General features: G+C 37.0%; 1 protein-coding gene across 2 annotated transcripts in view; it reads left to right on the top strand.

The window, feature by feature from the left end:
- LOC149843598 (RNA-binding KH domain-containing protein RCF3-like) overlaps positions 1-5,843 on the top strand; it is a 31,257-nt gene extending 25,414 nt beyond the window's left edge. The window contains exons 5-9 of one of the 2 annotated variants that reach the window (XM_089999952.1): positions 2,351-2,430; positions 2,930-3,035; positions 3,119-3,245; positions 3,356-3,405; positions 5,713-5,843. In XM_089999952.1, coding sequence (XP_089856078.1) covers positions 2,351-2,430; positions 2,930-3,035; positions 3,119-3,245; positions 3,356-3,399 — 357 coding nt within the window. In that variant the 3' untranslated portion in view covers positions 3,400-3,405; positions 5,713-5,843. Of the gene's footprint in view, positions 1-2,350; positions 2,431-2,929; positions 3,036-3,118; positions 3,246-3,355; positions 3,561-5,712 lie in introns of those variants that run through there. The other variant, XM_089999954.1, reaches the window with a different exon arrangement.
- The last annotated feature ends 10,520 nt before the right edge of the window (positions 5,844-16,363 follow it).

The raw sequence follows: 16,363 nt of genomic DNA, 5'->3' as shown, positions 1-16,363 counted from the left end.
GATCTAATTTTTTTTTGACAAAAAAAATGTCTAGCTAGATCCTTTTGGGCATACATACCCTTAAGAAAGAACCATGCTTCATTGGCTCTTCTAAACTTAGCAATGTTGGCACAATTTTTGAGGTCAACATTGTTCATAAACCATGCCAAGATTTTGGCATAATTACTTTCCCAATCCTCAACTTTGGATTGATGGTCATTGATAGCTTTGATGCGCTCATCGCCATCTAAAGCTTTTTCAATCCCACCTTCAATTTTAGTGAGAACAAGAGAGGGTTCGGGAGTAGTTCCCATAACAAAACCCCAAAGTTTCTTACCTCTTAGATGATTTTCCATAGCGGAGGCCCACATAAGGTAATTGGACAAATTGAGCTTAAAAGAGAGCTCCACTTTAGATTCGTGCTTCATAGGTACCGAATAACCTTCTTTTCTTAAAAAAAATGAGAGGCACAATTCCCAAAACACCAACAAGAAGAGAATCCCGATCACCTTCCTTGCTTAGAATCCCAATCACCTTCCTTGCTCTGATACTATGTAATGAAAAGGGCGGAAACACTAATAGTGAGAACAAGAGAGGGTTTGGGAGTAGTTCCCATAACAAAACCCCAAAGTTTCTTACCTCTTAGATGATTTTCCATAGTGGAGGCCCACATAAGGTAATTGGACCAATTGAGCTTAAAAGAGAGCTCCACTTTAGATTCGTGCTTCATAGGTACCGAATAACCTTCTTTTCTTAAAAAAAAATGAGAGGCACAATTCCCAAGACACCAACAAGAAGAGAATCCCGATCACCTTCCTTGCTTAGAATCCCAATCACCTTCCTTGCTCTGATACCATGTAATGAAAAGGGCGGAAACACTAATAATGCAAAACACACCTTGAGGAGGCCAAGAACACAAGCACTAAGAGTGCATAAGTAACCCACTAAGTGGTAAAGTGCCTACAAGGCATAAGATTAATATTATTGAAGAGAGAAGGTGGGTGAAAAACCCATACATATACAAGGGTGAGCCTCCTCTATTTATAGAGAAGGAGAGCTAAAAAGAGGGACCACAAGGGGGTCTCCCTTCTAGTCGTTGGGAGCCCCAACGGTCATAAACATGACTGTTGGGGCCCCAACGACTAGATGGGTGGGGCCCCTTGTGGTCCTTCATAATGAAAAAATAAAAAACGAAAAAGGAAAAGGAAAAGGAAAAGAAAAAGGTAAAAAGAAAGAAAAGAGAAAAATACAAAAAAGAAAAAAGATATATGGTAATTTACCAAAACACCCCTATCGGGTTTTTGGTTGTACAGAAAAATAAAAAGAAATAAAATATGTATGTATATACATATATGTATATATACTTATATATATACGTATGTGTATATATATATATTTATATATATATTTTAACACACCATTGATTACCATTTCTCTCCCAGCTTTTGTTTTTTGGTCTTCTTTACACCTCAAGTTATAAGAGATTTGTTTTTCTTGATGCTGTTAATATTTATTGCATTCAGCATCCGTATACCCTCCTTCGCTGCCGTGAACCCGTTGTGGAAGGCACAGGACACTTGGACCTTAAATTAGTGGAATACCATTAAACAGTTCATCTTCTCGTCTTCACAGAAGTGATTACTGATGCTTGGTTCCTACATTAGTAGCATCTGTATTTGTCTTGCTAGTAACCTTTATTATTTCTATGATCTGGCTTTTCTAGTTTTTTTTCACATGGCAAATATGACAAATTATTTACTTTAGCTGCTAGTCATTATTGTTTTTGCTATAAATAGGTCCTTTTTTTATAATCCTCACAAGGAAATGCTATAATTTTCTGTATTACTTTATTTGGCGAACATGTTCTTTTATGTAATGCAACTAAAAAGTTTCTGAACTTTTAAGATGGTTGTAGAGTTCTTTATAGAGGTTTTTTTTTGGAACTATGCAGAATTCATTATAGTTTGAAGATGTATTCTGGATCATTGTGAGGCAGTCTTTCATATTTCAAACTTTTCCCCACAAGTGGCAATATTAATTCTTATGGAGCTTTTTCAAATCAAAATGCATTACTTTGTTCTTGTCTGAAGGCAATTCCTAAATGATTTAGTGATGCAAAAGTCAAAACTTTCATAAACTTTATTTTAGTATTTCCATAAAATTTTCAGTAAAAAAACTTTTTTTGAGTATAAGTTATCCTTTCTATATAAAAGTTTTTAATGAAGTCTTTTGTTTCACTTATTTGTACACATTCAACTGGCCTACTGGGTCTTCTAAGGACTGATATCATGACCACTGAAAAGTTGGTTGAATCACTTCCATCTGAATTTTACCATAATATGTCTTAAGAAGTTGACCTTGTGCACAGTAGGATGTAGGAGGAGATGGTTGTAGAACACTGGCTACAGAGGAAAGCAGTGCTCATGAAGAGATGCCAAGTGCACTTGAAAGGTATATTTGTTAATTAATGCGCCTCATTCTCTACTCTTTATCTTTTGCACTGTCACACGGACACTCCATTTTCCCCCTCTGTACCCGTGTCCCCGTGTTGACATGCGTAGACACCTTGACACCCCATTTTACCCTCCGTACATACAAGTTTGTATTCAATTTATAATTTATAATTATATTTTCAGTTTATAACTTTATATTTTCAGTATATAATATATATTTTAGATATAGCATATATATTTAGATTATAGTCAGTTTATTTTGTATTTATGTGATATTTAATATATTTTATATATATATATATATATATATATATATATATATATATATATATATATATATATATATATAGCCGTGTCCCCACACCCACATTTTTTGGAATTGCGGTGTCTACCCTCGGTACCCGTACCCAGGTGACATAGCTTTTGCATTATATACATCTTACCTATTGATGGCTTCCCTCTTACATTTTCTTTTTCTTTTTCGATAATTCTGTTAGATTCCCTGCAGCAGTGGTCACTAAAACAACTGTGGAAGTTGCCATCTCAGAACATGCAACCACAGCCCTGACAAGATCAAAAAACAAGCTTATGCAAATTAGTGAGGTTGTATCTCTACATGCACTTTCTTTTGGATGCTTATGATGATTTTTATAGTAATATACTATCAAATAAAATTTCAAGCGCAGATATCCGGTGCAAAGGTTGAACTCCTAGAAAACAGCTCCGGATTGCTAGAAAACATGATTAAAATATCTGGTACTCCAGAACAGGCTGAGAAAGCTCAAAATCTGTTGCAAGGTTTCATCTTGAGCAGTGAGTATTTCCACCTTTAACATTTTCTGCGCAACCAAATGGTTATGCTTTGTTCTCATTATATTTTAAATAGAATTTTTCTAAACTCAACTGCTATTTAATTTTTTCAGTTGAACAAGAAGATGATGATCCAAAGGGGCCTCAACCCAGTTGACTATATGTAAGCACTGTAGTTGCTTTGGATGTAAATGCTTTCACAAAATGTGCTCTTTTAACATCTGTTCAGTTCCTGACAAGTTTTTGATAGCCGTCTCTGGTGTATATATGAAGCCTTTTATTCATTACTCGTTTTCTGGTTTTATTGTTCACTTCAAATTGTGTGTGCCTGCATTCCTTTGTGTGTATGCGTGTTCATACAGGTGAGCACATGCGCATGTGCACCACTAGCACATTTGGATAAATATCCATAAAACCATACTTTCGTGGGCTTAAGCCTCTTCAAAGCCCAGACGTGCGAGTTGCTCTCTCTCTCTCTCTCTCTGCCACTTTTTGTTTTTTGCAAGGATCCGGATGCTTTTACCAGTTGGATGGCTGCTTCCCACTCAATGAAACAGAATTATTCTCTTATTTGTTCTTTTTGAACAATCTATGAGAAATTCTATGGGAATGGTATGTTATCACTTTGATTTGTTCAACAGCATGCATCTAGGGCTGCAAACAAGAGAAGCTGCTCGTGAGCTCTGCTCATCCAAAACTTGGTTGCTCGTAAAGTGAGCTTGGCGAGTGGCACCACAAGCAGCTTGTAAGTTATAGCTGAACAATAAGAGAATTTCTCATATTGTGGAAGGGATACCGTCCAACCAAAGGAAAGTCCAAAATCTATAATCGATGATAATGGACAGTGTTCCTTTTCTAATGATCGAGTTTTTCATCAATTGGACTTTACATATTAGATTTTTATCATTCATTTAATTAGTGAACAACGTGTTTTGGATTATGAATTTTCAATGTTTAGATGTGTTTTTTAAAGCTTCAAAAATCAATGGCCCATGATACTTTGTTAAGTTTTAAATGCATTGCCAGCCGTTGATTTTTCACGTTTCAAAAACATGCATATATGTTGTAAAGAAATTATAAAGAACAAATATATGATGTTCGATCGATGAGATGCTCAAGCATTGGAGAATGAGAGCTGTCTGGTAGTCTTTGGTTGCAGATTTTTGATCTTTCTTTGGTTGGATGATCCTTCTTTCTTTTATATATATATATATATATATATATATATATATATATATATATATATATATATATATATATATAGAGAGAGAGAGAGAGAGAGAGAGAGAGAGAGAGAGAGAGAGAGAGAGAGAGAGATGAAAACATGTAAATGGATTTTTCAGGTTTTGTGGTGTTTTTATGCAATTTTGACCCCGTAGATATGTTTGGTATGGTCTTAAAAACTCTAGATATTTCTAATTACAATTTTTTCATTTAATTGTTTGACTTGATATAAGGAAAAAACTTTTTTTTTATTACTGTAGCCAACTATTTATTTGTTTGTAAACTGCAGTTCTGGATTATTGGATTGGACTTTCTGTGCTACTCATAATCATAAATAAAATCCGTCCATGAAATTTATTAGATAGAATAGCTTCTACCTTGTCAACTGATAGTAAGAGAATGAGATCCGGATAAATACCAATACCTATTATAGGTAAAGGGATATATATTAAAATAAATATTTCTTGTGGTCCAGAATCCACAAAGTAACTTTATTAAGAATTGACACATGTATCATAATTTTACGATGAAGAAAATAATAATAGGAGCCTAAAAAATTTACTATGATTTTGGGTTTGAATTTTTCAAACCTTATAAAAATATACCCATATGTTGGACTCAAATACTCTCTGTGGTCAAAATTAAAAAAATAAAACAAAAAGCCAAAAAACCCTATTTAGCATATTTTCATCAATATATATATATATATATATATTGTAAGAGAACTTAAAAAAACAAACAAACTAGCTTGTGATCAGCTCATAGAGATCTGCTCGGCTTGTGGCAAGCTCACGAGCCGAGTAGGAATTCGCGTTTAATGGGTCGGGCTTGAGCAGCCCGAGCTCTGCCTGTTTACCAATGCGACCATTAAATGTTTTGGATGTTTTTTTCTAAATTGTATCATTCTGACCCCATAAATGTTGTGCACCTATTTTTGTTGTTGGACTTGTGTCCTCCATTTTAGACATCGAAATCACAAACCTTTAGTCTTAACTAGCGTATGTTTATGGGCTGAAATTTGCAAGGCAAAGGCTTGGTTGTATCTTATTAACGGAGTTGCATGAAACCCTTTGCACCATGATAATTTTTCTTTTCTTTTCATGTCAATCATATAGTAAGTACAGTTGCTTTTAACCCACTTTTCCAATAAGATAGACCTTAAATATTTTTTATTTGAAAATAAAATTGCGAAGTGCTGGCTGAAAGATGGAGACAATAATGCATCTTTCTTTCCAACTATGTTCAGACGAGGGATACGGTTCAATGCAATTCATGCAATTGATTGGGATGGAACACTTGTACAAGATATCAATCAGGTTGAAGACAAATGTGTTGCTTTTTCAACTTCTCTCTTGAGCAAAAATCCATGGTGTGCAGCGTGTTTGATAAAGTGGTTGTTGGTGCAATAGTTAGCAATGAGATAATGACCTTTTATTGTTCCTAATCTTTGAAGATGAAAGATGAAATAAAGGGAACAATTCTTTATGCAAAAGGTGATAAACCACCATTATTCAATAGATTCCTAGCTTACTTTTATCATGCATATTGTGACATTGCGTACAGAGCACGTTTGGAAGCAAAAAAACTCTCATAACAAAATAAACTTTTGCCTATGAGAAGTTTTGATATGATATATATTTTTAAAATAAAAAAATGTTCACTTGTTTGGGTAGCATGAAAAAAATAATATAAAAAATCTTTAAAAAATGAGAGAGAAGAAGAGGGCGGTGGTGGAGCTTGTCAAACACATTTTTTCGGGAAGTGGGCGATGGTGAGATGAATGGTGTTGGTAGAAAATCATTGTGGGTGGTGGTGATGGAGCTTCTTCGGCACCATTTTTGGGAGGTGGGTGATGATAGATGGTGGGGAGGGCAGTTTTTTGAGAGGAGGGTGATGGTGATGAGATGGATGATGTGATGGTGGTGGTGGTGAAAAATCATCGTGGGGTAGTGGTGGTGGAGCTTCTTCGGTGCAGTTTTTCGGAAGGTGGGTGGTAGTGGTGGTGATGAGATGGATGGTGAAAAATCATGGGGAGGGCTGTTTTCTGGAAGGTGGGTGATGGTGAGATGAAAAGATGGCCCACAAAATTTTCTTGAAAACATGTCTCCAACCCCCAATGGAAGAATGTTCCTTATAAAAAAGTGTACTTTTTAGAAACTCTTTCAACGAAAAAGTCTCTCTCGTTTGGAAGGGTCGGAAAATCATACGGACTTTCTATTTTGTATCACTTTTCCTACAACTTTCCTATTTCCAAAAAACTCTCATAGGATTTTTTTTTTGCCTATTAAAGTTTTTGATATAAGAAGTTTTTCAAAAGAAAGTTTTTCACTTGTTTGTGTAGCATGAGAAAAACAAAATTGGAAAATGTGAAAAAATGGAAGAGATGAAGAGGAAGATAGTGGTGAGATGGATAATGGTGGTGATGTTTTGATGGGTGGTGGTGGTGGCTTAGAGATGGGAGGTGGGGAGTGTAAAAATAAATTTTTTCTTGATAGAAAACATCCCTCCACACACCCCTACCCCCGTAAAAATGATTCCTATAAAAAAAGAATACTATTTAGAAAAACTCTTTCAACTAAAAAGTATCTCTCAGTTGGAACGGTTTTTTTCATTTTGCATCACTTTTTCTAAACGTGCCCATAATGTGACCAAAGTTGCCAAATTTTTTAATCAAATGTAAGATAATTAGGAAGATAAACACCACAGACATTGTCATCATTCTAGAGGTAGCGGGTGTTACATTTTACTTATTTGACTATGTGATTTTTTTTTTGTATAAGGACCATTTCCAAGATCATGGTAAATAGGATAAGCGATATTTTAAGTTAGCTCTTCCAACCAAGGATTCTCATTGAAGCTAGTCAGCCCTTGAGCTGCTAATTTCCTGCTTTATAATATCTTTTTTGTGTGATTGAAATTGACTTAGCTAAAGCATACGATAGGGTCCATTAGAACTTCCTATAAAGAATCATGAAAGTGTTGGGCTTTCATTAAGATTGGATCAATAAATCTGTCTATGGTATACGGTGTTTCCCTCCAAAAGCACTTGAACTTTAAAAGGAATCATTTGGGGATGGAAAAGCATATTCAAAGTACTTGCTTGGATGACTGGAAATACATATATGATCAATTCTGAATAGATCTGTGGCTTCAAAGACCACTTACAAAAGAGTTGGCTCATATGGAGATCTTGAACATACAAAGATGCATGAAATTTATTGTAGTTGTGGTCGTCCAAGTTTACAAGAATGATGTCATAACCAATGACCTGTTTCCTAAATTGGATGCTACTAAAGAATTTAACCTAATTGCCTAATATCATGCCGGTCGTCCGAGTGGTAGCGAGTTTGGGGAGAAGGTGTTGACTCTTTTGTCCTAGGTTCGACTCCCACTGGGTGTGCAGGTGCCTTTTGATGGGCTCCGTCAGAGCTTGGATGTCGATGACCCTACCCGGAGAAAAAAAAAAAGATTGGGTCATCTGGGGAAGGAAAAAATAAGCCAAAAATTGGCACAAAATACTATATGGTGTAGGAATAACCTCCCAAGAGCCACATGGGTACTCTATCTTGCTTGTGATAATAGATTATCAACTCTGAGCATTTTGAGCATAGTGCTACTATAACTAACCGGTGCTATCTTTATAAAGTAGAAAAGATATCTTGTCAACATATATTTGTTTGTATCCCTTGACTTGGCCAAAAAAAAGAACAAAAGAAATCGATAAGAAAAAGACTCGTTGGTGTACTACTGTATGTGTAAGCAAACGAGGGGTTAGCAATAAATATAGATGGGAGTGGATCAAGAAGGACAGCAGAACAGGTCAGATTGCAGATAACACATTCATCATCAGTCATATTCAATACGCAACATACATCTCACTCGATGGAAACGTGTGTTGACCATGCTTTCACAGTTCCCATGTGTTATTTTTCTATGAAGATTTAGTTGAATATAATCAATCACTTATATACAATATGGTCTGATTTGTTCTCATCAAGAGAAGTGTTTTGGCTTGATATTTCACAAATCAATGAAAAACTAAAACTATCAAGAGGGCATTGCAAACCAAAGCTCAGGATTGTATTGGTTTTCAATGGCTTCAGTTGGGAGGATAAAGTCAGGAAAGATAAACCTCCGGATTGGTTTCCTAGTCTGATTAGTGATTGTTCTTGATTTATGATTGTAAACTGGTCGGGTCTGCCTACCTCAGCTTACCAATAAAAAATAAAAGTTCTGGTCCAAAAGCAATCATTTGGTTGAGAAAATCTTTCTTTGAACAGAACCCCATTGGAGATAAATGCTGGAAAAAGTCTCAGTTGGGTCTGGAGATAACTGTGAAAGGGTTGGATCAAGGCCCCAATCCGGTCATTCACATCCTGCTCTTGTTTCCTAACTGAGCTCTACCAACAAACAAATCCAACTTTAAACAATCCTCACCCTCACTCAGGCATGTTAGCAATGCCCAGTAGGGTTTTTGGACTTTTTCACGATAGTGTGACTGTAAGTCACAATCACAACACTTTCTCAAGGTTAGCGGAATATAAGAAAGTACAAGTTGTGATCGTGAATGCCTGGTCTTTTGAGCATGTTTGCAATCTCCTGTGATTCTGGGATCTTGAGATTGTAAATCATAATTTTTTATGGTTAGTGGAAAATGAAAAAGTAAAAGTTATGATTGTGATTATTTTTGTAACACCCCGATCCGGGACCTCTAGAGTCTAGGTTCGCTTCGTATTACTTCTCAAAGAAAAAACATATAGAATTCACATAGAGAAAGCATGGTTAAAATTTATTTTTTATTTAACAAACACAAATTCCTTAACAAGGTTCATCATTCATAACATAAAAGAAATAAACATTACATCAATGTTCGATGATAAAAATTTAAACTAACAAATGTCTCTATTATATTATCGAAGTAGCCGGTCACTTCCTGCCTTCGCTAATGTACCTAAAACTTATAATTGTAATTATTTAAGAGGTGAATCTACAACTCAGTAAAGAATATTTATAAGTAATAAAAAACTTTGACTTATAATGGTAGTGAGCTCTAAGCTCCTAGTCTGAGTTTAGTTTTTGACACACTACACAAGTTCTGTACTTTTAAAAAAATTCCCTTAACTCTCTCAATCTAATACTCACTCATAACTAACTATAGCACTAGGTCGACTATACAGGTCATAACCATATATGGGCATAGTAACTCATGTAGAACACCTCAATTCCACATTATTGGTTAGACTATAAATCATACACTCTCAATGATCCTCGAATCACCAGACACTACAGTAAAACAAAAAGAAAACCCCACTGGTAGCTAGCCAGGAGGTCAAGCTCAGACTCAACATGGTTCATGATGCATCCTAACTATAAATGACTTTCCGCAATCTATGGTTGTTTAGAGTCTCATATATTATGTGAATTTAGAACCCTAGATCATATCTTAAGTTTATTACCTTGAACCTTACTCTCAAGCTTGGACTTCACTTATTCTTTCATGAATGCCATTATAAAATCATCACAATGGATCTCATTATCAATCTTAGAATCTTCCTAAGGTTCACACCTTATATCATACTAAGCATGCAATGAGGTAATATCTCTACATCACTAAATCATCGACAATCCACTCTTCTTGGTAGCTTCACTCTAGTCATAGACTAGGTAACCCTTTCCACAGGTTGTCACTTTTAAAATTTAAAGGGTTAAGCATGCTAATCTTAATTGAAGTTCAGAAAAGACATAACTAAATTAAAGGGACTCAAGGCTAATTAAATTCTCATCACAATGCATGTCATTCAATGAGTATAACATAAATATGTTGTAAAATATATATATATATATATATATATATTTTCTAGCATGCATGTCATATCACAATCGGCATATGCATACATTCATCTCATTACAACTAACTCATGCATGGTCATTCTATGTGTATCATGTTCACAATCAAGAGATATATTTTTAAACATGTTGACTTATGGGAGACAATGATAACATGCAACACAAACATGATTTATTTACACCTAAAGTTACTTATAATATCTTTTACTTGATGGTATATAATACCTTCTCTCAGTAGTTTAATCTCTCGTAGGACCACTTGGATTTTTAATTCAAATCAAATCCACTGAGTTAGATCAACTTTATATATATAATTACTAAATTACCCCTATAAGAGTTGATCATATTTCTCTCTCTCTCTCTCTCTCTCTCAAGTCTCTAGGTTTGGTTACGGATACGATACCAACATGTTACTTTCTACATTATGTTTCCAATGAGCCAAACTTTGCTCGAATTCGAGTTCATAGTGCGAAGTTATGCCCATTTAACCGGTCGAGGTTTGGAGCATGCACCAGGGTATTTTGTTTTTTTCACCAAACTCGGTTCTGGGCCGATCCGTATACTTAGCCTTTCGGTTTTCTCAAACTCGTTAAACCAAGCTTGGTCTGAGTTTGGATTCATAGGACCTGAATTAGAGTGTCTCCATTGAACCTCTCTGTAATTGTTCATCTTAGACCCAAATCCAAAGTGATCCGAACTCAGAAAGGAGTTGACACAAAGCCCGATCCAGATCCAGATTCACAACATGCCTCTGTGGTACCACCAAGATGGAGGGAGAGGGTTCTCTTACTCCCTCTGTCTTGTCTCATGGTGTTTCGAACGAGACCGAGATAAAGAGAGAGGCCCCTTTTTCTCTCACTCATCTTGATGTATAGAATCGAGATAAATCTCTCTTTGTCCTGTCTCGGTGTACAGAGCTGATACAAAGATCTCTCTCTGTCCCATCTCGGTGTACAAAGTTGAGACAAAGATCTCTCTCTGTATCAGTGGATAAAGTCGTCTCTATCTCTTTGTCCCATGTCGGTGTACAGAGTCGTCCCTCTCTGTTTATCCCATCTCAGTGTACATAGCCGAGACAAAGAGAGGAGCCTCTCTCTCTCTCTCCCGTCTCAGTGTACAGAGCCGAGACAAGACAGAGAGGGGATAAGTTCATTAAGCAGTAATAAGTATGTTCTAGAGATATTTTACATCCATAGGATTCTGTAGTATATAACTAAATACTGAAGTATTTGGTTTGCAATCAATCGGTTTAATGATAAAATCTTATTGCTTCCAACTTTGAAAAAATAAATGTTTTTGTAATTTTACTATTTCCAGCTCTGAAACAATGTATCTTTTTTGTAATAAGCCAGCTCCCACTCGAGCTCATTATGAGCTCAAAATCAGCATGGCTCAACAGAAGAATTCGCCAAGCTCGAACAGTGCAACCTTCACTCGTTCAGCTTGTTTACCAGCCCTAAATATGAACCATATCTGATTCCATGATACGCACGGAATTTGATCAAACCATCATACATAGACCAATCTCTTGTGAAAATGGATCGGTTTGGTATGAAATTCAGGTCTCTCTCTCTCCTAGTGCAGTGGACTGTTTTTATGTTTACTTAGTTGACAAATCGATGATTGAAATTATGGTGTCCTTGACCGAAGGAAGGGGGAATATATGCCAAATGGGTTAGGTCAAAAGGCATCTCCACCATTCTCTTCTCTTTGGAAGAAGTTCAACCCAACAAACGTAAACTATTTTTCTTCTTCAACCCAACCAAGATAGTGCCGTGCCGTGCCTTTGGTGCCTGTCGTTCTACCATTTGCTGATCTTGGTCACAGTGCTCGACTCAATAGATAGTGTGGTTTAGAAAGATGCATGGTAGGTTAATTGTTATGGATAAGTGCCATCTTTTGTATGACAAGGATGCCATTTTTGTGCTTTAAAGAAAGGAAAAAACGACCCTGTTGGGTCCGAGAAACAAGCTCAGCCACTCATGTTTGGTTCATAAAAAGCTCGTTCAAATTAGTAAAGTATACTTGGCATGCCTAATATGAACATGTTTGGCTATGCTCGATTTGGCTCGTATAATTTTGTTAAGTAATAATAATTTTATTTTAGATATATCTTACATCATATAATATAGTGTAGAACAATTGATTTTTTTTTTTTGGATCTATTAACTCAAAGAAACCATACCCGGCACAAAGACTTGGTCGCGCTGGATCAGCCTGCCATACAAACCGTCATGATACCGGTGGCATAAAACTCTGAGGTTAGGACCCCAAGCCCCGAAGCCTATGCTGAGCATAAGCTTGTGCAGAGATAAACACCCATGGGATTCGAACCTTGACCACCCATCTAGAGGCCAAGCCCCCACCCTGACATAAATCAATGTAACAGGCCAGCTTGGGCTCATTATGAGCTCGAACTTGGCTTAACTTGCCACAAGAATGAGCCAAACTTGAACACGTTAAGCTCAGTTTGTTCAACTAATTTACCAATGTTTTAGGGTAATTTCAGGGCAGTTCCTCTCAAATGCCACCTTCCAAATAGAGCCCAAAAGAGCTATAAAGTGAAAGCATAGTGACAAATATCGTGAGATTTATGAAAAATCTGGTTATAATATCGTGAGAAATTGTCTGAAAGTTTCAAACGACAATTTCTCGCAAGATTTTCAAAAGATGTGTTTAGCATGATCGATTTAGTGGGAATCGACTTTTGGATCATGTTTTTTCGATGCAAGATTTATGAAAAAACATAAATACTGTGATTTAAACATGATGTTTATGTTTTAAATGGCTATTTATTGTGAAAAAACAGCATGCTTTTATTTTTAAATATTTTTTATTAATATTTTCTTATAAAAGTTATTTTTATATTTTTTTTTATTTCCAAGATTTTGCCAAAAATTAAAAACGTAAGATTTATAAAAAACAAATTAAAATCTCGCTGAGTTTTTTAAAAACGATATTTTGCCGTTTTTAACGTTTGTCACTGTGAGTGAAAGGGGAGTGGTATTCGTTCACCTTTTTATCCAAAGGAAGCTTTGAATTGAGCTCATATTAATTGAATGCTATCACAGAAATACGGGTACGACCCCACATGCGACTTGATTTTGACACTTGTTCAATTTTTTTTTAAAGATACAGTGACAGAATTTTTTTATTTTTTAATCAGTAAAAAACTTTTTTCATATTTTAATATATATATATATATATTGTATAAAGATTATAAAAAATATAAAATTAATAATTGTACATGTTAGGGTTGTGTCAGTGTGCCATAACGTGTTCAACTCGTGTCACCCATGGCACGCCCTTCATGTGGCGTATCTCTGTGACATAGAGTGGATGGGTCATTATTGGCTCGGTCTTTACTGCTTCAGTGATTGCTTGCTGCTCTAAGTTTAGCCAGGCGGCACTTTTCTTTTTTTATTAAAAAAAATATGATTGTTGGATAGAAAGCCTGATTTCACTCTTAGATGGCTCCTCAAAGTTGAACACAACATCAAGTGACATGAGTTTGGCTATGAAATATACTAACTCTATATAGGGGTACCAGAAAACAAATCTTTATGCATACATGTTGCACAGTTTATGAATGTTTCTTCATGCATGCTCCAAATCTACATTTAAATCAAACATTTTCCTTCTTGGAAAACTATACTACCAAGTAAATGTAATAATATCTTGAATCTAGTAAATATGATATTCAAAACTTAATTATTTAGATATAAATTGGCCTTGCTATTGTTTATGAGTGGTCATGGTGATAAAGAGCTGGCTTTAGATAATTACCCAAATTAATCAGATGTAGATTTTTTGTTTTAGATAACCTAAATTAATCAAATGTAGATTTTGCTTCCCCACATGACAGTTAAACAACTCCATCATAGGGGTGATTTTAGATTGCCCAAATCAATCAGTTGCACGTCTTGCTTCCCCATATGACAACAAAACAACTCCATTGTAGAGAAATTCATGAAGGTTTCGACCACTTTACTGCAATGATAATAATTTCATCTAGTGAGTGCTTGTTGTTATTACACTACAAGAAAAACTTTAATTAGCGACAGACGTTTACTACGAAAATAATTCATCACCAATTTGCGATGGATTAGCTAGAGAAAATTATTCGTCGCTAACATTTGCATAAATAGCGACAGAAAACTTTCGTTGCTACTCTATCGCTAATTACACAAATGTTAGCGACATACATTCGCGACAAAAATAATCCATCGCCAATTTGCGACAGATTAGCTAGAGAAAATTATTCGTCAGTAACATTTGCATAATTAGCGACGAAAAACTTTCGTCACTACTCCGTCACTAATTACATTAATATTAGCAATGGATAATTTTCTCTAGCTAATCCATCGCACTTTAGCGACGGATCATCGACATAAATTTTCCGTCACTACTCCATCACCAAGTAGCGACGAAATTGTTTCGTCGCTAATTTCCTCCGTAAATCCCTAATGAGAGCCCCTTTTCCCTTTCTGTTTCATCTGTCGTCCGCCCGTCAACCTCCCGTTGCCTGCTCGCCGTCCGTCGACCTCCCATCGCCCGCTTGCCGACCTCCTCTCTCGTTCCCTCTCCCTTTCTCTCTCTCGTTGCTCCCCTTCTGTTTTTTTCTGGTGAGACCCATCCGGCGACCTCCTCTTTTGTTCCCCTCTCGTTCTCTCTCCCGTTCTCTCTCTCGTTGCTCCTCCTTTGGTTGTCGGAGGACCGACGACCCCAGCCCGCGATGACCCCAGCCCGCCCACAGGTAACCCTCCCATTTCCCCTATGCTAGAGACTCCCCCTTCCCCCTATAGTTGTTGGAGGGCCAGCAGAGGCCTGACAGCCTCTGTCGGGCCCTCCCCACCCCTCTATAGTTGGTGGAGACTGGCAAAGGCCCCGATCGCCTCTGCCAGGCCCTCCCCTTGCCCCGATCTCCGACAGGATAAGGAGCATTGCCCCTGTCCTTTCGAATGCCGACAGGGCCCTCCCTGTCCTCTTGACTTCTCCTACAGTGGGGCTCTGCCCCGTTGCCGGAGAATGATCCTGCCCTTTTGTTTTCTTTGGCAGGGGGTGGCTTCGCCTCCATGTCCTCGATAATTTCGACAGGGGGCGAAGCCTCCATGCTCCTTGTCTGTTTTCCCGACAGGGGGCAGATCCCCTGTTGGGAAATTTTGCCTCGGCAGGGGGCAAGACCCCCTGCCTCATTTTTGATTCCCGGCAGGGGGCTCAACCCCTGCCTCCCGATGCTTCCCTTCGAAAGGGGGGGGGGGGGTCCCACCCCCTACCTCCTGTGAATGTTCCGGCAGGGGGTTTCCCTCCATGCCTTAACCTTACTGCCGGCAGGGGCAGCGCCCCTGTCTGTCTCGCTTTCAGCAGAGGGCTGTGTCTCCCTGTTCGGGCTTGTTTCCGATAGGGGGTATCACCATCCTTATCATCGGGTAATAAACTTCATTTTAACGCAGTAGCTTCTGCAGATTTCGCAACGGATCCCGCTTGTGCCTCGTGACCCGTGGTAAGTAAGTGACAAAAGCAATGCAAATCGGGTAAATACTCATGGTGAGTAAGTGATGGATGTGCATCACAGGTTATTTAATTTCTTGGATGCAACACTTTTCTGTTTACACACTCACTTAGTTGTGGATATCTAAGACTACTTTGATGAAGTTCAGAGATCATGTTGAACATGATTTTAATATATGAAATAGAAATGTTCTTATTTTTAGAGTTTAGATTCTATGCTAGTCATGGTAGTAGTTAGTGGGATATTGGAGTGTGTTTGATGCAGGTACATGTTTGACATTGTTTTGATATGAATGATTTGAATGTATTGCAATGTTTGGTGTGATTGTATCCATGCTTGCATGAAGTTACTTTCAATTTGATTATGACTTTCATGCGAAATGGTATCATGAAAATATGATTCAAATGAATGTATCGTGTTATGAATGAGTTTGCACATGAAAATGAATGATAAGTTATCAATGCTTCAAACATGTTTCAAATGAATGGTTTTGCACATGAAAATATTAAGTTATCAATGCATGCATCATAGTTCTTGT

The sequence above is a fragment of the Nuphar pumila genome, chromosome 3 (genome assembly GCF_984573655.1).
Source record: "Nuphar pumila chromosome 3, dmNupPumi1.hap1.1, whole genome shotgun sequence".
Lineage (NCBI taxonomy): Eukaryota > Viridiplantae > Streptophyta > Magnoliopsida > Nymphaeales > Nymphaeaceae > Nuphar > Nuphar pumila.
This window is presented reverse-complemented; position numbering and strand designations above follow the sequence as displayed.